The sequence below is a fragment of the Scyliorhinus canicula genome, chromosome 9, assembly GCF_902713615.1.
Source record: "Scyliorhinus canicula chromosome 9, sScyCan1.1, whole genome shotgun sequence".
In the NCBI taxonomy this organism is placed as follows: domain Eukaryota; kingdom Metazoa; phylum Chordata; class Chondrichthyes; order Carcharhiniformes; family Scyliorhinidae; genus Scyliorhinus; species Scyliorhinus canicula.
In genome coordinates, this window is record NC_052154.1 from 15,872,366 (window position 1) to 15,897,251 (window position 24,886).

At 51.1% G+C, this 24,886-nt stretch overlaps 1 protein-coding gene across 1 annotated transcript; it reads left to right on the forward strand.

Annotated features, from left to right (window-relative positions):
- Positions 1-24,372, forward strand: atmin (ATM interactor). The gene is made up of 4 exons (XM_038806265.1): positions 1-263; positions 10,450-10,578; positions 13,314-13,513; positions 21,001-24,372. Exons 1-4 carry the CDS (start codon positions 15-17, stop codon positions 22,799-22,801), a joined length of 2,379 nt encoding a protein of 792 aa, XP_038662193.1. The 5' UTR covers positions 1-14; the 3' UTR covers positions 22,802-24,372.
- Positions 24,373-24,886: the final 514 nt, after the last annotated feature.

Genomic DNA, 24,886 nt, shown 5'->3' on the forward strand with positions numbered 1-24,886 from the left:
ACGGGAGCAGCAAGATGGCGGCGTGCGCTGTGGGAGGGAGAGAGAGCGAGAGGCCGCTACCGCCTCCGGACGATGGCCAGAGGCCCCAACAGCCGACAACCGCCGCCGGCCAAGCCCCGAGCTACCAGATCATTAAGCCTTCGGTCAGTGAGCTGAGCCGGGAGGTGAGGACCAACATCCTCTGCACGGTGAAGGACTGCGGCAAAATCCTGCCCAACAAGCCGGCCCTCAGCATGCACCTGGTCAAATCACACAGGGTTCAGGTAGGTACCAATACTCTGTCCCCACACTGCCCTTCCCTCTGTCCCCACCCCCCTTCCCTCTGTCCCCACCCCACACTGCCCTCTGTCCCCCCCCCCACCCCCCCCCCTCTGTCCCACCCCCCCCCCCCTCTGTCCCACCCCCACCCCCCCCTCTGTCCCCCCCTCTGTCCCCACCCACCCCCCCCCCCTCTGTCCCCCCCACCCCCCCCCCTGTCCCCCTCCCCTCTGTCCCCCCCCACCCCCCCACCCCTCTGTCCCCCCCCACCCCTCTGTCCCCCCCCACCCCCCCCCCCCTCTGTCCCCCCCACCCCCCCCCCTCTCTGTCCCCCCCCACCCCCCCCCCTGTCCCCCCCCCCACCCCCCCCCTGTCCCCCCCCCCACCCCCCCCCCCCTCTGTCCCCCCCCTCCCCCCCCCTCTGTCCCCCCCCTCCCCCCCCCCTCTGTCCCCCCCCTCCCCCCCCCCTCTGTCCCCCCCCTCCCCCCCCCCTCTGTCCCCCCCCTCCCCCCCCCCTCTGTCCCCCCTCCCCCCCCCCTCTGTCCCCCCCCTCTGTCCCCCCCCTCCCCCCCCCCTCTGTCCCCCCCCTCCCCCCCCCCTCTGTCCCCCCCCTCCCCCCTCTGTCCCCCCCCTCCCCCCTCTGTCCCCCCCCTCCCCCCTCTGTCCCCCCCCTCCCCCTCTGTCCCCCCCCCTCCCCCCTCTGTCCCCCCCCTCCCCCCTCTGTCCCCCCCCTCCCCCCCCTGTCCCCCCCCTCCCCCCTCTGTCCCCCCCCTCCCCCCTCTGTCCCCCCCCTCCCCCCTCTGTCCCCCCCTCCCCCCTCTGTCCCCCCCCTCCCCCCTCTGTCCCCCCCTCCCCCCTCTGTCCCCCCCTCCCCCCTCTGTCCCCCCCTCCCCCCTCTGTCCCCCCCCTCTCCCCTCTGTCCCCCCCTCTCCCCTCTGTCCCCCCCCCTCTCCCCTCTGTCCCCCCCCTCTCCCCTCTGTCCCCCCCCTCTCCCCTCTGTCCCCCCCCCTCCCCTCTGTCCCCCCCCTCTGTCCCCCCCCACCCCACCCTCTGTCCCCCCCCCCCCCCCCCCCTCTGTCCCCCCCCCCCCCCCCCCTCTGTCCCCCCCCCACCCGTCCCCCCTCTGTCCCCCCCCCCCCCCCCTCTGTCCCCCCCCACCCCCCCCCCCTCTGTCCCCCCCACCCCCCCCCCTCTGTCCCCCCCACCCCCCCCCCCTCTGTCCCCCCCACCCCCCCCCCCCTCTGTCCCCCCCACCCCCCCCCCTCTGTCCCCCCCCCCACCCCCCCCCTCTGTCCCCCCCACCCCCCCCCCTCTGTCCCCCCCCACCCCCCCCCCTCGTCCCCCCCCACCCCCCCCCCTCTGTCCCCCCCACCCCCCCCCTCTGTCCCCCCCCACCCCCCCCCTCTGTCCCCCCCCACCCCCCCCCTCTGTCCCCACCCCCCCCCCCCTCTGTCCCCCCCACCCCCCCCCTCTGTCCCCCCCACCCCCCCCCCTCTTCTGTCCCCCCCACCCCCCCTCCTCTGTCCCCCCCACCCCCCCTCCTCTGTCCCCCCACCCACCCCCCCCTCCGCTGTCCCCCCACCCCCCCTCCTCTGTCCCCCCCCACCCCTCCTCTGTCCCCCCCACCCCCCCTCCTCTGTCCCCCCCACCCCCCCTCCTCTGTCCCCCCACCCCCCCTCCTCTGTCCCCCCCACCCCCCCTCCTCTGTCCCCCCCACCCCCCCCTCCTCTGTCCCCCCCACCCCCCCCTCCTCTGTCCCCCCCCACCCCCCCTCCTCTGTCCCCCCCCACCCCCCCCTCCTCTGTCCCCCCCCCACCCCCCCCTCCTCTGTCCCCCCCCCCACCCCCCCCTCCTCTGTCCCCCCCCCACCCCCCCCTCCTCTGTCCCCCCCACCCCCCCCCTCCTCTCTCCCCCCCACCCCCCCCCCCTCCTCTGTCCCCCCCCCCCCCCCCTCCTCTGTCCCCCCCCCCCCCCCCCTCCTCTGTCCCCCCCCCCCCCCCTCCTCTGTCCCCCCCTCCCCCCCTCCTCTGTCCCCCCCCCCCCCCTCCTCTGTCCCCCCCCCCCCCCCCTCCTCTGTCCCCCCCCCCCCCCCTCCTCTGTCCCCCCCACCCCCCCCTCCTCTGTCCCCCCCACCCCCCCTCCTCTGTCCCCCCCACCCCCCCCTCCTCTGTCCCCCCCACCCCCCCCTCCTCTGTCCCCCCCACCCCCCCTCCTCTGTCCCCCCCCCACCCCCCTCCTCTGTCCCCCCCACCCCCCCTCCTCTGTCCCCCCCACCCCCCCCTCCTCTGTCCCCCCCACCGCCCCCCCTCTTGTCCCCCCACCGCCCCCCCTCTGTGTCCCCCCCACCGCCCCCCCTCTGTGTCCCCCCCACCGCCCCCCCTCTGTGTCCCCCCCACCGCCCCCCCTCTGTGTCCCCCCCACCTCCCCCCCTCTGTGTCCCCCCCACCCGCCCCCCCCCCTCTGTGTCCCCCCCACCGCCCCCCCCTCTGTGTCCCCCCACCGCCCCCCCCTCTGTGCCCCCCCACCGCCCCCCCCCTCTGTGTCCCCCCCACCGCCCCCCCCTCTGTGTCCCCCCCACCGCCCCCCCCCTCTGTGTCCCCCCCACCGCCCCCCCCCTCTGTGTCCCCCCCACCGCCCCCCCCCTCTGTGTCCCCCCCACCGCCCCCCCCCTCTGTGTCCCCCCCACCGCCCCCCCCCTCTGTGTCCCCCCCACCCGCCCCCCCCTCTGTGTCCCCCCCACCGCCCGCCACCGCCCCCCCTCTGTGTCCCCCCCACCGCCCCCCCCTCTGTGTCCCCCCCACCGCCCCCCCCTCTGTGTCCCCCCCACCCGCCCCCCCCTCTGTGTCCCCCCCACCGCCCCCCCCTCTGTGTCCCCCCCACCGCCCCCCCCTCTGTGTCCCCCCCACCGCCCCCCCCTCTGTGTCCCCCCCACCGCCCCCCCTCTGTGTCCCCCCCACCGCCCCCCCCTCTGTGTCCCCCCCACCGCCCCCCCCTCTGTGTCCCCCCCACCGCCCCCCCCTCTGTGTCCCCCCCACCGCCCCCCCTCTGTGTCCCCCCCACCGCCCCCCCCTCTGTGTCCCCCCCCACCCGCCCCCCCCTCTGTGTCCCCCCACCGCCCCCCCTCTGTGTCCCCCCCACCGCCCCCCCCTCTGTGTCCCCCCCACCGCCCCCCCCTCTGTGTCCCCCCCACCGCCCCCCCCTCTGTGTCCCCCCCACCGCCCCCCCCTCTGTGTCCCCCCCACCGCCCCCCCCTCTGTGTCCCCCCCACCGCCCCCCCCTCTGTGTCCCCCCCACCCGCCCCCCCCTCTGTGTCCCCCCCACCGCCCCCCCCTCTGTGTCCCCCCCACCGCCCCCCCTCTGTGTCCCCCCCACCCGCCCCCCCTCTGTGTTCCCCCCCCACCGCCCCCCCCTCTGTGTCCCCCCCACCGCCCCCCCCCTCTGTGTCCCCCCCACCGCCCCCCTACCCCTCTGTGTCCCCCCCACCGCCCCCCCCTCTGTGTCCCCCCCACCGCCCCCACCCCTCTGCGTCCCCCACCGCCCCCCCCTTGCGTCCCACCCCCCCTCCCTCTGCGTCCCCCCCACCGCCCCCCCCTCTGCGTCCCCCCCATCGCCCCCCCTCTGCGTCCCCCCCCACCGCCCCCCCCCTCTGCGTCCCCCCCACCCCGCCCCCCCCCCCCTGCGTCCCCCCCACCGCCCCCCCCCTCTGTGTCCCCCCCACCGCCCCCCCCCCCTCTGTGTCCCCCCCCACCCACCCCCCCCCTCTGTGTCCCCCCCCACCACCCCCCCCCTCTGTGTCCCCCCCCACCACCCCCCCCCCCTCTGGTGTCCCCCCCCCCACCCCCCCCTCTGTGTCCCCCCCCCACCACCCCCCCCCCCTGTCCCATTCCCACCCACTGCCCTGCCCTCCCCATTCCCACCCACTGCCCTCCCCCCCCCCCCCTCCGTCCCCTCCCTCCGTCCCCTCCCTCCGTCCCCTCCCTCCGTCCCCTCCCTCCGTCCCCTCCCTCCGTCCCCTCCCTCCGTCCCCACCCTCCGTCCCCACCCTCCGTCCCCACCCTCCGTCCCCTCCCTCCGTCCCCTCCCTCCGTCCCCTCCCTCCGTCCCCTCCCTCCGTCCCCTCCCTCCGTCCCCTCCCTCCGTCCCCTCCCTCCGTCCCCTCCCTCCGTCCCCTCCCTCCGTCCCCTCCCTCCGTCCCCTCCCTCCGTCCCCTCCCTCCGTCCCCTCCCTCCGTCCCCTCTCTCCGTCCCCTCCCTCCGTCCCCTCCCTCCGTCCCCTCCCTCCGTCCCCTCCCTCCGTCCCCTCCCTCCGTCCCTCCCTCCGTCCCCTCCCTCCGTCCCCTCCCTCCGTCCCCTCCCTCCGTCCCCTCCCTCCGTCCCCTCCCTCCGTCCCCTCCCTCCGTCCCCTCCCTCCGTCCCCTCCCTCCGTCCGCCCCCTCCCTCCGTCCCCTCCAGCCCCCCTCCCTCCGTCCCCTCCAGCCCCCCTCCCTCCGTCCCTTCCAGCCCCCCTCCCTCCGTCCCCTCCAGCCCCCCTCCCTCCGTCCCTCCAGCCCCCCTCCCTCCGTCCCTTCCAGCCCCCTCCCTCCGTCCCCTCCAGCCCCCCTCCCTCTGTCCCCTCCAGCCCCCCTCCCTCTGTCCCCTCCAGCCCCCCTCCCTCTGTCCCCTCCAGCCCCCCTCCCTCTGTCCCCTCCAGCCCCCCTCCCTCTGTCCCCTCCAGCCCCCCTCCCTCTGTCCCCTCCAGCCCCCCTCCCTCTGTCCCCTCCAGCCCCCCTCCCTCTGTCCCCTCCAGCCCCCCTCCCTCTGTCCCCTCCAGCCCCCCTCCCTCTGTCCCCTCCAGCCCCCCTCCCTCTGTCCCCTCCAGCCCCCCTCCCTCTGTCCCCTCCAGCCCCCCTCCCTCTGTCCCCTCCAGCCCCCCTCCCTCTGTCCCCTCCAGCCCCTCCCTCTGTCCCCTCCAGCCCCTCCCTCTGTCCCCACCCCCCTTCCCTCTGTCCCCACCCCCCCCCTTCCCTCTGTCCCCACCCCCCCTTCCCTCTGTCCCCACCCCCCCTTCCCTCTGTCCCCACCCCCCCTTCCCTCTGTCCCCACCCCTCTTCCCTCTGTCCCCACCCCCCAACCTCCCAGGACTGCCCTGCTCCTACCCCTCCCTATTCCCAGCGCCCTGCCCTCCCCATTCCCACCCACCGCCCTGCCCTCCCCATTCCCACCCACCGCCCTGCCCTCCCCATTCCCACCCACCGATCTTTATTCTTCAAGTGCATTTGAAAAGAAGCCATATAACCAGATGAGGGGTACATGAGGATTGGAAAGAGGCATATAAAGTGAGATGAGGGTTGGATGGAGGTTCATGCAAACCTGAATGCCAGTATCGACCAGCTGGACTAAATGACCAGTTTCTTTTCTGTAAATTCTGTATGATTTCAGTTTGCAAATGTCATTTGGCTCCATATTCTGCATCCCCCCCCCCCCCCCCCCCCCCCCCCTTGTGGGGAATGGTGAGGGAGTGGGCTGAGCTAAATTGCATCCAATAGAAAGCCACCGCAGGCTGAATGACCTCCTGTGCTGTAGATTAGAGAATATACTTTAAGGCGGGACCTTTAAAAGGTAAATGGAGAAAAATATTTTCCTGTTGAGTTGATGGCCTGGAGAGGATACATTTAGAATATCAAAAACAAAGTTATTTTCTTAAATTATACTTAAAGTTGTTGGACATGAAAAATGTAAATGTCACCATAGCGACCATGGGCTGGTCTCTCCTTTGAGGACTGACTGGTGGTGACTTTTAAGAAGGCTAGCAAGATACTACGAGTTTAGTGCAACACGTGATGAAGCTCTTCATGATAAGATTAGTTTGTGCACTCTGCAGTGAAGCTATTCTGAGGCAGCTGCTCCCTGTAAGCGATTTAACTCTCAAAGCTGCTGTGGAAGTTGCCACATCTATGGAGCTAGCAACAAGAGAAGCTTCCCAGATGGGGGTTGGAGTGAAGATCCTCAAGAAACAGCTGCAAGGAGAAGCCATAGCACCGATGTACACTGGTTGAATACTCTGAGAGGGAATGCAGGAGTAGAGAAAATAAGTTCAAGAACTGTGGGGAAAAGGACCATATTGCCATGGCATTTTGGGCTTAGAAAGGTTTACCAACGCCAAGGATGTGCAAGAAAGAAAACACATTTGAGCAGACTAGTCATATCAATGAATTAGACAAAGTTTAGGCCACTCAGAAGACTGTATACCTGAGCAACTGTAGGAGCTGAAACTCGGCCCCTTCGGTGCAGGGCGATCAACATTTCTGGACATTTCCAAAACTTGATGGCAAACAAATTAATGGAAGTGGATGCAGTGTAGCTGTATCATTAATATCTGTTTATAATTAAAAGTTGAAGAAATCTGCCTTTAAAACCGTAAAATGTGATCCTGAGGTTGTACCATTAAAAGGATGCATTATAGTGAAAGTAGGAGCAAATGGACAAGCAGTGGAGTTGTCTCTTCACATTGTCTGTGCACATTGCCCTGCTTTATTCGTTAGAGCATAGTTGGCAAAACCTAAAATCAATAGTGGATTCGAGAATGACCTACAACAACTTCTGGAGAAGTATCAGAAGGTATTTGAAGATTCACTAGGCTCAATGACCAAAGTTGGAAGTGCAACTAAAGATCATCAAGCCAAGCAATATACCAAAATGTCTCCAAGCTACAACCGTACCATGCCCCATCAGGGCAAGGACTAGAAAAGTTTGGCGGCGCAGTGGGTAGCACTGCTGCCTACGGCGCTGAGGTCCCGGGTTCGATCCTGGCCCCAGGTCACTGTCTGTGTGGAGTTTGAACATTCTCCCTGTGTCTGCGTGGGTTTCACCCCCACAACCCAAAGATGTGCAGGTTAAGTGGATTGGCCATGCTAAATTGCCCCTTAATTGAAGCAAAAATAATTGGGTGCTCTAAATTTATATATATTTTTTTTTTAAAGGGACTAGACAGGCTAGTCCAAACTAGAGGCATGGCCTCACAGTGCAGGGACACCGGTTTGATTCCGGCCTTGGGTGACTGCCTGTGTGGAGTTTGCATGTTATCTCCATGTCTGCGTGTGTTTCCTTCCAGTGCGCCGGTTTCCCCCCTCAGTCACTGAGACGTGGAGTTTTGGTGAATTGGCCATGATCAATGCATGGAGATAACGAGGATAGGGTGGGGAGTAGGCCTAGTTAAGAGTGCTCTTTCGGAAGGTTGGTGCAGACCCGATGGGCATGACCTCCTCCTGCATTGTGGAGATTCTATGGATATGAAACCGGAGCCATTGAACCGGTTGCTACAAGTGAGTGGCCAACAGCAATTGTTCCTGTACTGAAACAGGCTCAGTGAGAATATGTGGAGATTCAAAAACAAGCATTAACCCAGTATTGTGCACAGATCACTGTCCACTGCAGCTGATTGAAGACTTGATTCTGGACTTACTGGAGGACAAATTCAGTAAAATTAATCTATCACAGGCTTATTTACCAATGAATGTGGCTGCGAAATCATAACTGTTACTCACTATCGTGACTTCTTTTTGGAATAGCATCTGCTCTTTTTCAGGGGTCCATGGATAAAATTCTGAGTGGGCTAAGTGGGGGTGCAATATTATTTAGATGGCATTCTCATCACCAGTTCGAGTGAACAAGAACACTTGAAGAACTTAAAACCATAATCTTTGAATTAAAAAGGAAATGTGCGACTTTTTCAAGACATCCATCAACTACATGGGCCACATTATTGATAAAGATGGCTTGCACAAGGAGCGGAAGAAGATGACTGCAATCTTAAAAGCACCATGGCGTCCAAATGTATCACAGCTGAGGTCATTTTTAGCATTGATCAATTGTGGTAAATTTGTGCTGAACATGTTTGAATCCTTTACATTCTTTATTATGTGCCAAACAGGTATGGTACTGGTCAGAAGAATGCGAAGTTGCTCACAACGAGGTAAATAATTCCTCAGAAGTCAGAGCTGTTGGTTCACTAAAATCCCAAGCTGAAGTTACAACTTGCTTGTGATGCATCACCCTGTGGGGTTGGTGAAGTTGTGTCGCATATCGTGCCTTCAGGAAAGGAATGACTGATAGCATTTGCTTCACAAAACACTTACTAGCGCAGAAACAAATTCTGCTCTGCCAGAAAAAGAAGCTTTGAGCATTTCTGGGGTACCTTTTAATGGACCTCATTTTACTCTTGACGGGTCATCGATCCTTGACGCCAATCTTTGGGCCGTATAAAGGCATTTCTCCTTTGGCAGCTAGTATGTTACAAAGCTGGTCTTTGATATTTCCACCACACATATGGTATTCAATATCATAAGTCAGAACAACATGCAAACGTTGATGCTTTGTCTTAGATTGGTGATAAGTCGAGCATGAACCGAAAGAACAATTCGTCGACATCTTGTATTTCTCACTCATGGCTAATGTACTTATGATTTCATCTCAAGTGCACAAGACCCGATCCAGTGATGGGTAAGGTGATGGACATTGTCCAAAAAGGAACAATGTCAGATCCAGACCGTAAACCCCTATATCGCATGCAGACTTGGATTGACAGTTCAGAATGGAGGTTTATTATGGAGAATCAGAGTGATTATTCCTCTGTGCTTGCATAGTAAAGTCCTTGGCCAACTACATGAGGATTGGCCTAGTGTGGCGAAGATGAAGGAACTGGCATGCAATTATTTTTGGTGGCCAGGATTAGATGTTCAAATTGAAGAGAAAGTAGTATAATGTCAGTTCTGTGCAAAACTAAGAGATACTTCACCACTGCAACCATTGCATCGTGGAAATGGCGGACACAGCCATGACAAAGAATAGACATAGACTATGCTGGTCCAGTGGAGGGTCACATGTTCCTAGTGATTGTGGATGCACACTCTGGGAGGCCAGAAGTCGTGATCATGAAACCCAGGATGATCGAATAAAGATTGAGAAGCTAGACAAAATATTCACAGGATTTGGTAAACCAGAGCAGGCCATTAATGACGATGGTACTCCAAGGAATTCAAGGTCTACGCAGAGGAAATGGTATGCGGCACATAAAGTCATCTCCATACTATCCTGCAACAAATAGGTTGGCTGAATGTTTTGTTCAATCATTGAAACATTTCATCAAAGCACCGAAGAACCATGGTAAATTGGCAAGAGTGAACAAGTTCTTAATGTCTTGCTGGAACGCTGCACGTGCAATGAGTTCACCAGCAATTCTGCTGTTCAATAGGAAACTGGACGCAGGTTGATTTGTTGATGCCACCTGATAGATTGTCAAACAACGACAACAACAGCACAGATTGCTGGGAGAGAACCGAACTCTAAAAGTGAGTGTTAAATTGAGGAAAGAGTCCTCCCAGAAGCTACACGACCAACGAGAAATGGGTACGTACTATGATCCTAGCAAAGACCGGTCCAATATCATACACCTTACAGACGGTTGATAAAAGAGTTTGACGCACCAGTCAGCTACGAGCTTCACAAAGTGAAATTGAGGAGATATCAAGATATATTTTGTGTATGCGTTAATAATAATTGAATGCAATAACACAAAACAATTCAATTTGAATGAATCAAATACACATTTTAGAACATAGAACAGTACAGGCCCTTCGGCCCTCGATGTTGTGCCGAGCAATGATCACCCCACTCAAACCCACGCATCCACCCCATACCCGCAACCCAACAACTCCCCCCCCCCCCCTTAACCTTACTATTAGGACACTACGGGCAATTTAGCATGGCCAATCCACCTAACCCGCACATCTTTGGACTGTGGGAGGAAACCGGAGCACCCGGAGAAAACCCACGCACACACGGGGAGGACGTGCAGACTCCACACAGACAGTGACCCAGCCGGGAATCGAACCTGGGACCCTGGAGCTGTGAAGCATTTATGCTAACCACCATGCTACCGTGCTGCCCCAATTTTAATAGATTAAAGTTAAAAGTGAGTCCACATTCTGACTAGGGACAATGAGTCTGTCGGAAGCTTCATTGTGCAATGAGTTTGACTGATATGACTGATATCATTACAAATATCTTCCTTTGCCAGATAGTATGATTATTACAGGGCTGAAAAGAAGCAATGTAACTTGTGTTGCTGTGGCCAGTGACGCTGAATAAACATGTATAAAGAGAGATTTTGGTCAGGAGTTGCGTTTTATTCACTGCCATTTGTTTCTAATTGCAGGATTGCAGCATTAACCCAACTGTTAGGAAAGATCTGAAGTCGTCTGTTCAGAAACTGTATTGCTGCCCCATTGAAGGTTGCCCAAGAGGACCGAACAGACCATTTTCCCAGTTTGCCCTTGTTAAACAAGTAAGCGCTGCCAACCTGTAATGCCACTTATTCACATAGCACATTGTGCAATTATGGCTGCGTTGAATTTGTGGAAAGGCAAAAGTTAGATCAGTGATTTAATGGTGAACGAATGTTCACTCTTGGCCAAAGTTTATTCTCATAAAGTCATCAGACATAGGAGCAGAATTAGGCCATTCGGTCAATCGAGTCTGCCCTGCCATTCTATCATGGCTGATATGTTCCTCATCTGCTGCCCACAATGTCACCTGAGGAAGGAGCAGTGCTCTGAAAGCTAGTGATTTGAAACAAACCTGTTGGACTTTAACCTGGTGTTGTAAGACTTCTCATAATGTTACAGACCAAGAGCTGGATTGCGAAATCAGCCAGAGAATCTCCTCTTTCGAACACATGACCTTGGAACAGGAGTAGGAAATTTAGCATCCCGAGCCTAAACACCCTCAATGTGATCATAGCTGATCCCATCCCGGCCTCAACTCCACTGTCTTGCCTGTTCTTCATAACCCTTCAACCCATTGTCAATTAAAAGTCTGTCCAACTCCTCAAATTTACTCATTGTCCCTGCATCCACCGTATTCTGGGGTAGCGAATTCCACAGATTCACAACCCTTTGGGAGAAGCAGTTTTTCCTCAAATCTGTTTTAAATTAGCTACCTCTTATTCTAAGATTATGGCCTCTCGTTTTAGAATGCCCCACAAGAGGAAGCATCAGCTCCATGTCTACTTTATCCACACCTTTTAGCATCTTGTATACCTCAATTAGATTTCCCCTCATTCTTCTAAACTCTAGATGGTATAGGCTTAAACTGTTCAATCTCTCCTCATACAGCAAACCCCTCATCTCTGGAATCAACCTAGTTAACCTCCTCTGAACTGCCGCCAATGCCATTATATCGTTCCTCCAATAAATGGACCAAAACTGTGCACAATATTCCAAGTGCAGTCTTACCAATGGCTTGTATAGATGTAACAACACTTCCTTATCTTTATATTCAATTTCTTTTGCTATAAATGCCAACATTCAATTTGCTTTCCTTATTATCTCCGGCACCTGCATGCTGTTTTCTGTGACGCCCAGATTCCTCTGACAAAGACACCCAGATCCCTCTGCATCGGAACACCCCGAAGTCTCTCCCCATTTAGATAATAAGTTGCCTTTCCATTTTTTTGACCAAAATGCATGACCTCACACTTATCCACGTTAAAGTCCATCTGCCTGGTAAATGTCATGTGGTTGATTCTGGGGCTTTCTGTATGCAAATAGGTTGCCCTGTCTCTCTCCTATAATGCCAGTGTGACTACACTTCAAAGAATGGCTTCATTGGCTGTAAAATTGCCAGTGATTCTTTATGGCCCTAGTTGTGGTTTCAGTGGCCAATTTTCCACTTGCATGTGGGCTTGGCAGAGATGTGCGAGGTCACAGAGGACCTTGCTCCAGGCATTCTGGTGTTTTGTTGTCACATTTAACCTAATGACGGAGTAAAATTTCATGAGATACTTTCATCCACAGAATCACTTCCATGTTGTGACAGTACAAACCGCTGATGATCCTGGAACCTTGTATTGTAATTGTTTGGTTTGGGTGGCTGTTAAGAAATGAGGCAGGGTTGTATATTGTTTTGGGCAATTCACTATTGGAATTGTGAAACATTGAAATGGTTAATAATTAATGCAGGTCTGGAGATCAAAAATAATTAGATTTTCAACTTCAGACCCACTTTTTAAAAGACTATTTCAATTTATTAATAATCTTTAACCAACCTTTGATTGCTCATTGACTTCTGTGACTATTATGGAGTTGGGTGGAGGGATGTGATAAATTTATCTGTATGTGATGTGCTTAAAAAAAAAACCTGAACGCTAGACTTTTAAGATTGGAACCAACCCTCAACTTTTGTGAGTGGATCTAAAGTTGCCAATATATCAGGCGGCACGGAGGTGCTGAGGACCCTGATTCGATCCGGGCCCTGGGTCACTGTGTGGAGTCTGCACATTCTCCCCGTGTCTGCATGGGTCTCACTCCCACAACCCAAAGATGTGCAGGGTAGGTGGATTGGCCACGCTAAATTGCCCCTTAATTGGAAACATTTTTTCTGAAAGTCGCCCGTATGTTCTTGTACAACTTGCATTTAAATACCACTTTTAACACAGTAAAACATACCAAGACCTTTCCGAATGGTATTAAATAAAATTTAAAACCGAGCCACAAGGATATATTAAAACAGATGGTTATAAATTTGGTTACAGAGTTTTTTGTGGAGCATTTTAAGTGGAGAGAGTTGTATAGCAAAGAGGGCATTTCAGACTTCAGGGCATAGGTAACAAAGCAGTCACCAATGATGCAGTGATTAAAATGGGAAATGCACAAGAGGCTAAAATCTGAAGAGCTTAGAGATCTTGGAGGAGGCTACATTAGAGATTGGGAGTGGGGTGGCCATGGAGGGACTGTGAATCAAGGACGAGAATTTTAAATTGAAGTTGCTGGACCAGATTGGAAGCTGATGGAGATCAACGAGCAAAGGTATAATGGCTGAATGGGACTTGAAGGTTAGGATATGGTAGCAGAGTTTTGGATGAACTCCAGTTTATGGAGGAGGGTGCAAAATGGAGAGGCCATGTGAGCGTTCGAACAGAGAAGTATGGATGTAACAAAGGTCCGGATGAGAGTTTTATGCTGTCCATTCACTTCGGGTGTTGGGACTTACGCTGCTCTTTGTCGTTTTCTTTCCCCCAAGCACTTCATGAAAATTCATGCTGAAAAGAAACATAAGTGTGACAAATGTAATAACTCGTATGGCACAGAATGGGACTTGAAACGTCATGCCGAGGATTGTGGGAAGATCTTTCAGTGCACTTGTGGGTGTCCTTACGCCAGCAGGCCCGCCCTGCTGTGCCACATCTACAGAACCGGACATGAAATCCCTGCTGAACATCGGTGAGTAAATAATCTGTTAACACACACACCCACACCCCACCCCTCGGACAAGTTGAAATGTTTTTATTTTATCAAGCCTTTTGTGTGACAAGTTATCTGTTCTGCTTTATCAAGCATCAATACAAAGTACTCAAACCTTATTTTTAAATAATATATGTATTAAAACTATCTAGATGCAAATATTTCAGTTGCCTATAAACAAGGTACTGAGTGAGCCTTGTCAGGCATTTATATTGTTGCACTGTTGTCTTTGAGCAACTCATGTAATGAATTGACTTTCTGAGCAACCCATATTGCCAGACGCCACTTATAACTGCAGTTGGTGTTACAACTGGACTGGAAGATCCCAGAATGGAACCCTGGATCAAAGGCTGCAACTTACTTTTTAATAATATGTGGAGGTACAGAATCACGGGTCTGCTACTTAGTTTTCACAAGACAAAAATGTTTTATCAATGTGGAAAAATTGCATTATGATACAATGCTTCATTACTCCTCACCTTAACAAATGCACAGATTTTAGGATTAACACTGATTATGAACTATACCCCCCCCCCCCCCCCCCCCCCCCCCACCACCACCACACACACACAGATGATTGTCACACGAGTTTCCAAACCACTCCAAAAGAACCTTGCTTTAAAATCTTTGTTCACAAAAATGCTAACCGTTTGTATTCTGAAATCCAGACCAGATTTTACAAATTACTCCTTTAAACAAAGCCTCCACTCCACTTTTAATAGCTAATCCAGTCCAGGAGTTCTTTGGATTTCTTTAGGATTTCTTTGTCTTGACTGCTGTACAAACTGTTCACAATTGCTTTAACTCTATTCTCAGACTCTTGTGCATCATTTACCCCTGGAAGTCTGCTGTCTCACTTTAAATCAAGTTACTGCAGTTGTATCTTTAACTCAGAACACTTTTTGTTTACTCTTCCTTGAATTCTTCTGAGCAATACTTTGGTCTCTTTTCAGTCATCTTAGACATTCTTTCTGTTCCAATTCCCTGGTTATATCTTATTCCTTAAGAAGGCTGCATCTTAACAAGTCCCTTGTCCTGTCCAACTTCTCCTGGCAGAGTTGTGAGAGGTTCACTTCCCAGTGCCCTGCCTTAAACTGCAATATATCCAGCTAGAACTAAAACTTTAAAAAGCTTTTTTTCCATTAAAGGGGAATCCTGTTGCTACGCAACATCCACGCTCTTTTCTATTTTTTCTTCATGCCGTAGCCCTCTCTCAGCACAATAGAAACACCGTTGTAACTGAACCAGCCCCCACATATACAAACACCTTTGTCCAGCATGAATTTAACTATAGGTTTTACCCTTCTAGGCACAGAAACATTAAATTAAAACAACTTATGAACTATACCTTAGTTCTAATCCAAATATAAATCCCTTGGCTACCATTGTTTTCCTAACTATATGTAAGTGGATTGTACCTCCAAACTACCTGTATGTGCCAAAAACATGCTTTCACAATACTCCCTACCGCATAGATAGTTGGGTGAACCTTCTTGGAAATCATTCCCAATTAGTTTCATCTTTGTTTAGTTTGTCATGTGATGAAAACGTGTAATTGTATTGAACTTTCCTGATGCAGAATGCAATTGTCTCCAATAACATTGCACACTTCAATGCAGTATTTTAATAATGTAACATTTTTAAGTTTGAATTTGCATGGGATCATGAAATAACTAATACAATGCTATCAATTTCAGCATGATGCAACCATACTGTTGGTATTGTTCCCATCCACTCCACTCCCCCACCCTCCTAAAACAACAAAATTGCCTATTTTGCAATCAAAACAGGCTCTATGTATATTTACTGGTTTAACAGGGATTGGGTGAAGAACGGAAGTACCAGATGAGTGTGATGTATGATTACACAGAAACCTGAGCCCACCTCCCCAAAATACATTGACAAAAAAGAAGCCAGGGGGTCTGTTGAAAGAATGGTCAGCTCCAACCATCCATGATGCAGTTCTCGCTAAGCATAAAGCTAGACACCATCATCAAAAAGGCCTCTGATGATAAGCCATGTTCACTCAGAATATACACAGCAAGGTTCCATACATAAAATTAGACAACGCAATAATAAGCAAGACCACCCAATAATAAAAGTTCCGAGCATTAAAATCATGTTTTTAAAAAATTCAAACTCTCCTTTTTCTCCGACTGCTTCAGACCTCACTGCGCCCCCCCCCCCCCCCCCACCCCCTTCCCCCACTCAATTCTTTCCACTTGCACTGCTTACTCCCATTCTTGCCTTCCCTGTTACATTTGAAAAATGGGCTAATGTGCAAAAGAAATGGTGCCACTAATTGGGATCAACCTTTTCTACTCTTTCAGACCTGGTGAGGTTTAAAGAGCTGTAACTCAGCTCAAAGCAGCTTTGTCGCTTAACGTAAAAAGAAGTGAGTGAAGAGTTTGTAGGCCAGATTGGGTCCATGACCTTAAATTACTGTTTCTAGTTAAAGGATCAATTTCCTTATTAAATTATAATTTTGTTACATATGTTAGGCACCTATGGATTAAGGAATTAATTCCCTTTATTAAGTTACAAGAACACTTTTACATAAAGGAAAATTATTTTCAAGAATACTGACTCGCAAAAGTTGCCACGTCCAGAAACCTGTTTGTTCACCTTCGGCAGCTGTACACACATTAACGGAGTGAGAAAGACTTCAGAACGAATCAAAGAACTTCAAAACCTTTTTCCATGGAAACTATTTGCTGTTATCAGGAGATTATAGCACTGATTCTCCCTGAAGGAGTAATACTAAATCAAAGAAGTAAATCTTTAAAGATGTCAGAGATCCAAAATTAATGGCAAATACTATTCTGAATGTTTCAAATTAAAGTTAGAAAATGTGACCCTGATTACCCTGAGCCTCAGTAATGTTTGCTTCCTGAGGCGATGTCAATAATGCAAGTTCACCTTCGTACATATTAGCCTGAATGTTGTCATTGGAGAAATCTAACAAGATTGCATGTATTTGCGCAGCTGCCTCCTATACCTATTACATGACATTCAAATCTGCAACTCTTTCAGTAGGCTAGTCTGTCAATCCTTTGACTTTCAACAATATAAGTACTCTGATTAGAAACCATGAAATCTGAATGCTTCTGCGGTGTGCATATATTTAATCACAAACGTGGTACAACGTGGCTATCCTTTGAGAGATTTAGATATTTTTTTGGGAGATACCTTTTATTTCAGTGTTGTACAGCCTGAGAAATAAAAGTGCTACTTTGCTTCTATTATTGACATTTTAAACTGACCTGAGTGCCCAGGAGATATTAAATGGTGAAGAAATTCATCAGAATAGGAATTTATTAGTTGAGATGCAGGAAGGATGTGTGGATCGATGTTATGCAGTGTCCCGGAACCCGCTGCTCATGAGGGTGGTGTAAGCGGAGACCATGAATGATTTCAAAAGGAAATTAGAAGGACGCTTGAAGGAACTAAACCGATGTACCAATGGGGATAGAGGAAGGAAATGGGACAGATTGGATTGCATGGACTTGACGGGCTGGCAAACATCTTCATGTGCCTACTGACTCTATGACTCCCTGGATAGGTCGATAGCTGCTAAAACTGCTGGCCTGATTGATCCCCATTGTCTTGGGGTATACTTCACCCAGCCATGAAATGTTGTCAAATTGTAGCTGTTGATGTCTGTATGTCACTTCTGTTATGATATATGTAGACTTTCTGCCCTGTGGGCACTAATATGGTGCAGATTGTTTTCATTTGCTGCAACTGTTGGCTGAGCCAATGCACCCACATCTTTTGGCTATGGTGTCAGTCTTCGTTAACTATGAAGCATTGAGGCAGGACTAAGTTAAACTTGAATTGGTCATTGAAATCAATGGGCAAATTCAAGGATCATAAGCTCCACATTGGAGCACCCAGGCATGGGGCTTGGACTCAGACTTGTGGTTTACCGAGAGCTGCTATAAACCCAGTTTCAGCCACATAGTTGTGGCCAGACACTGAATGAAAGCCAGCCATTTCCTCACTGGGAGGCAGAAACACCAGCGGCAGGGGTCACCCATTGCCTACTTTACGAAAGCTCCTTGCATTGGAACAATTGCCCAACATTTTTATTAAAGTTTGCATTTTTACACTGCACAAGAAATAGATGAGACGGTAATAGTTTACATGTTGTTCCGTTTCGACTCCCGTCCCTATTTCCCCTTTTCTGCTGTTTCCAGGTCTTATCCTAGGTCCTTTCTTTCACTGTAGGTGGTTTGTTTGGTGTTTATCGTATTCCTGTGGCTTTGTGTTGGGCCCTCTGGTCCCATGTCGGTCTCTCTCTGGGCTCCCCTTTGGTGTTTCTTTGGTCTCTCTCCTCTTTCCCCACCCCTTTTACGCCCCCACGTTCCTGTCTGCTTTCTGTGGTCCTGGTGGTTCCCATGCATTCTCCCCATCCACTCTATCAGTTGTTGGCTTCAAACAGGTCTTGAAACAGATCGATGAATTGCCTCCACGCTTTGTGGAAGCCTTCTTCAGACACTCAGATGGTGTATTTCATTTCTTCAGGTGGAGAAATTCTGAAAGGTCTGCCAGCCAGTCTACAACTGTGGGTGGTGCTGCTGATAACCAGCCGAGCTGGATTCTCCGGTGGGCAATTAGGAAAGTAAGGGTGTCAGCCATCATCCCCTGATGAAGTTCTGGCTGGTCCCTACCCCAAAGACTGCCACGCTTGGGCATGGTTCCACCATCACCCCACAGCCTTAGACATCGCCTCAAAGATGGCTGTCCAGAACTCGACAAGTCTGGGGCATGCACAGAACGTGTGGGTGTAGTTGGCCCGGCCTCCCTGGCATAGTTCACATTTGTTCTCCACCTCTGGGAAGAACCTGCTCATTCGGGTTCTTGTCACATGTGCTCTATGCACCGCTTTAAGCTGCATGAGGCTTAACCTTACGCAGGTAGAGTTGGCCCTGTTCAGTGCTTCGCTCCAGAGTCACCACCCTACTTCCGTTTCCTCCCTTGTTCGGTCCAATGGGGAGCGTGTCCTTTCTAAAAGTCGCCGTATATGTCCCCGCAGTTCCCCTTTCCAAAACTGTCGCATCGAGAACTGGCCTACATACCCTGGAATGAACGAATGAGATATGATCAAAGGGGCTTGACAGGGTAGATGCTAAAGAGGTTTCCCTGGCTGAAAAATCTAGAACACTTGGTTCCAGTCTCCGAAGAAGTGATTGGCCATTTAGCCTAAGGTGAGGAGAACGGCACAGGTTCAAAGGGCTAATTGATCATCTCTGTCTCTGTGGGAGTGATCTAACCAAATGGCAACAGAGTCCTGGGTCGAGCACATTCAGTTGAGTGTTTCCCGGTGCTCCAGTGCTATCTATCGGATCTCTGTTGCAATTGTGGCCTCGGCTGGGCTGGATGCTGCACTTAGTCCCGTTTCCTGCACTGAGGAACTCCGCTCGCCGGAACTCAATGCAGGAAGAGATCGGGACTCCATTTTTAAATGGCGTCCTGATCTCTTGAAACCCACCCCCCCCTCCCTTCAGCCCCAACTTGTCTATAAGGGGGTCCTCCGGGAAGGGGGGGGGGGGGGGGGTTGCAGCCCACCTCTCACACACAGGGCGCCCCAGGTCCGATCCCCGCCGTGGAAAATGCCTGCAGACTGGCAGTGCCAGACTGACACACAGGTGGTACCATGTGCCCAGCTGTAATCCTGCCCAGAGGGCCACCACCTGGGAACTTCCAATCCCCTAAGATGACGATCCCCCCCCCCCCCCCCAATTGCCGTTCCATCAGGTGCCCATTTGTGGGAACCAGCACTGAATGGTGCTCGCCCAAGGCGAAGGGGTTAGATCCCAGGGCCTTGGTAGATCCAGCAAGTGCATATTAGAGTGAAACGAGGGATATTGTGACATCTACCGGTTGTGCTGCCTTTTGTTCACAACACAGCAGGTTGATTGTGCCCTATATCTCTTGTTCTTCTATGTCTTCCAAAACTTGTGTTCAATACAGTTTTAGATTTTGCTTGTTTGTCAACAATTTAGAAACTAAATGATTTCTGATTTCACTCTCCGCAAAATGCTGTGTAAGGTTTCTTCATAACAAACAAGGAACAACAGAATTGTAGGAAACCTAGCTCAAATTACATCTGTGCTTATACCAATGCCTGTGTTACTCCCCATCAGAATTATGTATTCTTTTTATATAAATTTAGAGTACCCAATTCATTTTTTCCAATTAAGGGGCAATTTAGCGTGGCCGATCAACCTACCCGGCACATCTTTGGGTTGTGGGGGTGAAACCCACACAAATAAGGGGAGACTGTGCAAACTCCGCATGCACAGTGACCCAGAGCCAGGATCGAACATGGGACCTCGGCGCCATGAGGCAGCAATGCTAACCACTGCTCCACCGTGCTGCCCTAAAGCTAGCAAATTCTAGACATAGAAATCAGTTTATCAATATTTGTCTGAAAATAGTCTTAATTTTCCCCCATGCAGACATTTAAAGGTCACGACAATGTCTGGGTTGACAGATATGGTTGCTTCACAGGAATTTTAAACTGCACAGATATAACATCTGCAGTTTGTTTACTCTTTCATGGATGTGAGGGTCACTGGCTGGGCCAGCATTCATTGCCCATCCATAATTGTCCTTTGACTGAGTGGCTTGCCAGGCCATTTAAGAGCCAAGCACATTGCTGTGGATCTGAGTCACATATAGGTCAGACCAGGTAAGGACGGCAGATTCCCTTCCCTAAAAGACATTAGTGAACCAATTGGGATTTGACATCAATTGGCAATGAGTTCGTGGGCGTCATTAGACTTTTAATTTCAGATTTTTATTGACTTCAAATTTGAACACCTGCCGTGGTGGGATTCAAAACAGAGTATTACCCAGGGTCTCTGGATGTATTCCAGTGACAATACGCAAGTGCCTCTCTGTACCTCGATAATCTGTTGTCCACATGGAATCAAGAAAGAATGGCTGATTTTAGTATTCATGCATGAGCGGACAGAGGCCAATTGTGTCCAGGGGGACGCTATCTGGCAGGTGGGGTCCGCTCGCGGCTGGCGCCATGTTGTACGGCGCGACCGCTGCAGGTCGGCGCTGTGTGCATGCGCGGCCACGGACCCGCCAATTCTCCGGCCATTTATTTCGTAAAGATAGTGTGTTTTATGTGGTACGGCTGCTAAACCCTCGCCGGTCGGTGCTGGGGCCTCGCCAAAATCGTAGAACTAGACACTTCCTCCAGACATAGCCTCAAAATCGGAGAATCCAGCCCACTGTTCTGAGATACAAATCGAAGGTGGGAGAATAAAGAGCAACAGTAATGAAATGGGGTTAGAATACATAATTTAAAATAAAATTTATATTTAAAAAAAAAAAAGAATTTGCTAGCTGTTCTTTCAAAAATGAAAAGGGTTTTGCAAAAAAGGTGAGCTATATTATGTTTCTATGACTGAAATTCTAATGACCTAATTTATCTATCTACTATTTAGGGATCCGCCACGAAAGAAGAGGAAAAGTGAGTGGTTAAATCAGAATCACTTGAACCAGGTAGCAAAAGTGAAGCAGGAAGTCCAGATGGCCCAAAATCCAACAGAGATGAACAAGGGAACCTGTGTCACAAACTCCTGTGGTGATGAGAGCATTAATCAGACTCCAGCTCCTGCAAAACAAATTCCCAAATTGTTATTACCAAAGCCCAAAGTTGCACTTCCTGTGATGCATTTGACACATCTACCAGTTCTTTTATCTTCAGGCCCCTCCATGGATAATTCTGTCAAGTCCATTGTTGCTGTTGACAATCAAGGGTCTATTCTGAGCACAATGCATATTTTGCCCTCATCAATGGGAACTCTGGCACCAACTGTGGAGACAAAAGGGTTGGACTTTAAAAGCGGTCTGCCCATCTTCAAGGTGACCAACGTCATGATGGTTGAGCCAATTACCACTGCAGTGCAAGTCAACATGGATTCAGGTTTTGCTAATAATCAAGGATTGCCATCACTTGGAGACCAGGGCCAAAAGGACAAGTTTAACTCCATGAATGTTCAGACAGACATATCATATCTTGCACAGAGCACAGCACCAGAATCGCTAGCTATGTGCTGCTCTACAGACAACTCTGTGTCAGCTTGTGCGCAGACTGATCTTAGTTTCAGTGCTCAAGTGTTGCTACCTGTAAGTGTTCAGACGCAAACATTCGAACCAGACACTAAAATCACTACGTCAATAAGTGCTCAGACAGATACCTTTGACCAGCCTTGTTTTCCATTCTATGGTGTTTCCAGGAAAACACAAACTAGTTCATTAAATTTTGCTCAAGATAAAAACTCTACAGTTCAGGCACTAATTAATGAAAATAATCATGAAGATATTTTTGACCATTCTTTAGTTTCCTCTTACAGTGTTTGTAGACAGACTCAAACTTCCTTTGCCCTGAATGTCATGGACGTGGACCAAAGACATGATGATCTTTTGCAGAACTCTAAATCAGCTGTCGATTTTCACATTCAATCCCCGTTACTTCAACAGAACCCTATGACTGACAATCAAACTCAGACAATTAACCTGTTTAATGACTTGGAAAATATCCTGTCTGAAAGCATGGCTGATCATTCATTAGAAAACCGTGGTCTTTTATCTGATGCCATCAATGCCTCTGGTGAGAGTATGACGAGCAGTCAGGCACAAAGTGCGGGTATTGACTTTGATATGGAAGAGTTTTTATCTGCAAGCAACATACAAACGCAGACAGAAGAAAATGAATTTGGTGCTTTGCAGACCGAGTCTGCTTTGGAATCGCTAGATATTGAGACTCAGACAGATTTCTTGTTTTTGGACCATCCTGTGCAAGCATACAATGGCAGGGGACAGTCCAATTATTTAGGCCTAGAAATGTTTGACACGCAGACTCAAACAGACTTCAATTTCTTAATGAACAGCAGTTCGCATCTACCTCTAGACAGCATTTTGAAACCGTCCAGTTTCTCCCTCAGTGCAGAGTCTTCTGGTTCCAAAGCCCAGACTGATGATTTGTGTTGTAGAAATAATTTCAGTAATGTCCCCGAGAGCCATATCCAGTTAAACTGTGCTGAAACGCAGACAACCAGCAGCTCCTTTGAAAATCTCAGCAGTCTATTCTTCACTAGCAATGAAACACAGACTGTAATGGATGACTTTCTCCTGGCTGATATGGCATGGAACACAATGGAATCTCATTTCAGCTCAGTTGAGACGCAAACATGTGACGAAATCTTTTCCTTATTTCGAAATACTGATAAAAGCAGCGACTGAAGGGCACAGACTGAAAAGGAGCTTGAATTTGAGTATCAGTGTGTATTGTCGAAAGTTCAAAATTTAAAGTTGTGATACTGCATCTCTGTGGCAGCAGTATGTGGGGGGATGGGGTACAAAGTTTGGTGGGACAAAAATGGCAAGAAATCCGATTTTGAACTGATCTACTTATTTGGGTCGTAGAATTTAGAGCATAGAAACATGCCATTTGGCCCAAATGCTGTATGTTGCTGTCGATGTTTCAGAGGAGCCGCCTCCCCCTCCTTCATCTCGCCCTATCCTTAAGGGTCTTTCCCTATGGCTGGCTCCCTTTTGGGTGACTGCTTCCTTTTTGCCTTGGATCAAAAAGCAACTAAGCTTGATATGTTTAGGCTTCAACCAATGTTGTACTAAGAGTAGTCTCCTGTTCCACCTTTCCCCTCCAGTTTGATTTTTCTGCATGACAACTTCCTCAGACATGCTGCTAGAGTTTTCTATTCTATAGAATGATTTAAAAGTAAGGCAGCACATACCTTCCAATTGCCCACCATTTCATGTTGATGCGTCGTGATTCTATTTTCTTTCTTCTCTGCATTCCTCCACCCTTTGAAGCCGTTGGTTTCTTTAAGTGTTAGAGTTAAATACCAGAGATCATCAAGTACTTTGTCCAAGGGGCAGTTATTCACATGTGGTCCTATCTAGTTTGGGTAGATCGGCTCTTCAGTAAAAAACCGCATCATGGCTAGGGTGGTGAACTCTGTTCGGATGTATTCCTGGACATTTCATCGCAACCTCCTGCTTCCAAACATGCCACACAGTCTCACAGCACTTTTTCACCATCACCAGTATCAGTACAATCAATAAATGAAAGTTTTCAAAGATTTTTAAAAATCTTTGTTTTTGATATCCCTGTGAGTATGGACGAATCCAGGATACATTTGGAGGACTGGCAAGCCTAATGACAGCCTACCCCAAATCAGGATATATATTAGGCATGGGTGCTGCCAATTGCTGCCTACCTAACCTAATGGCACTGAGGTTAATCGCAGTACTCCAATCATTGCCTGAAAGCTGGGATCAAAAGCAGCAGATTGAAATTGGGACTGTACTAGTGTGTGGAATTAAGCTACTCAGCTTAACGTTGAGCAATCATGGAGCTGAATGTTTTTAACACAATTCTGAGAAAAATCATTGAATGGAAGTGAATGTCCATTTGTGTTCCAATAGATTTGTTGCTTAATGCAGTTCATGCTAAACGTTATTTATGACATGAATTGGATTATAGTTATTTAACCTAACCAAATTTAGTGCAAAGCGTTCCTGACTTCTTCTGCTTTCATTGGTTGCTGAATTTGCACATGCATTCGTTTTTGGCTCCTTCACTGGTTATAAGTTTGAATTATTCCTGTAAAATACATTTTGTCAAACTATTTTGATTTAATACAGTTGCTCACACGAAGCAGTCCAGAAAGTTGATGAGCTACGTGTGGGCAACCTCCTGGTTTCAAGAGGGGCAGCACGGTAGCAAAGTGGTTAGCACAGTTGCTTCACAGTTCCAGGGTCCCAGGTTCGATTCCTGGCGTGGGTCACGTTCTGTGTGGAGTCTGCACGTTCTCCCCGTGTCTGTGCGGGTTGCCTCCGGGTGCCCCGGTTTCCTCCCACAGTCCAAAGATGTGCGGGTTAGGTGATTGGCCATGCTAAATTGCCCTTAGTGTCCAAAAAGATTAAGTGGGGTTACTGGCTTCCAGGATAGGGTGGAGGTGTGAGCATGAGTAGGGTGCTCTTTGCAAGGACCGAGGCAGACTCGATGGGCTGAATGGCCTCCTTCTGCACTGTAAATTCTATGATTCTAAGAGCAAAGAATTCTCAGCTCAGGGCCCAGGGTGCACGGTGGCGCAGTGGTTAGCACTGCTGCCTCACTGCACCCTCACTGCACCGAGGACCCAAGTTCGATCCCGGCCCCGGGTCTCTGTGTGGTGTTTGCACATTCTCCCCGTGTCTGCATGGGTCTCAACCCCACAACCCAAAGATGTGCAGCGTAGGTGGACTGGCCACACTAAATTGCCCCTTAATTGGAAAAAAATAATTGGATACTCCTAAATTTAT

Excerpts from the sequence above, each read along its gene's own strand:
- atmin (XM_038806265.1), top strand. The coding sequence starts at position 15 with ATGGCGGCGTGCGCTGTGGGAGGGAGAGAGAGCGAGAGGCCGCTACCG. Across the intron at positions 264-10,449 it reads TCAAATCACACAGGGTTCAG|GATTGCAGCATTAACCCAAC; the intron begins GTAGGTACCAAT and ends TTCTAATTGCAG. Across the intron at positions 10,579-13,313 it reads AGTTTGCCCTTGTTAAACAA|CACTTCATGAAAATTCATGC; the intron begins GTAAGCGCTGCC and ends CTTTCCCCCAAG.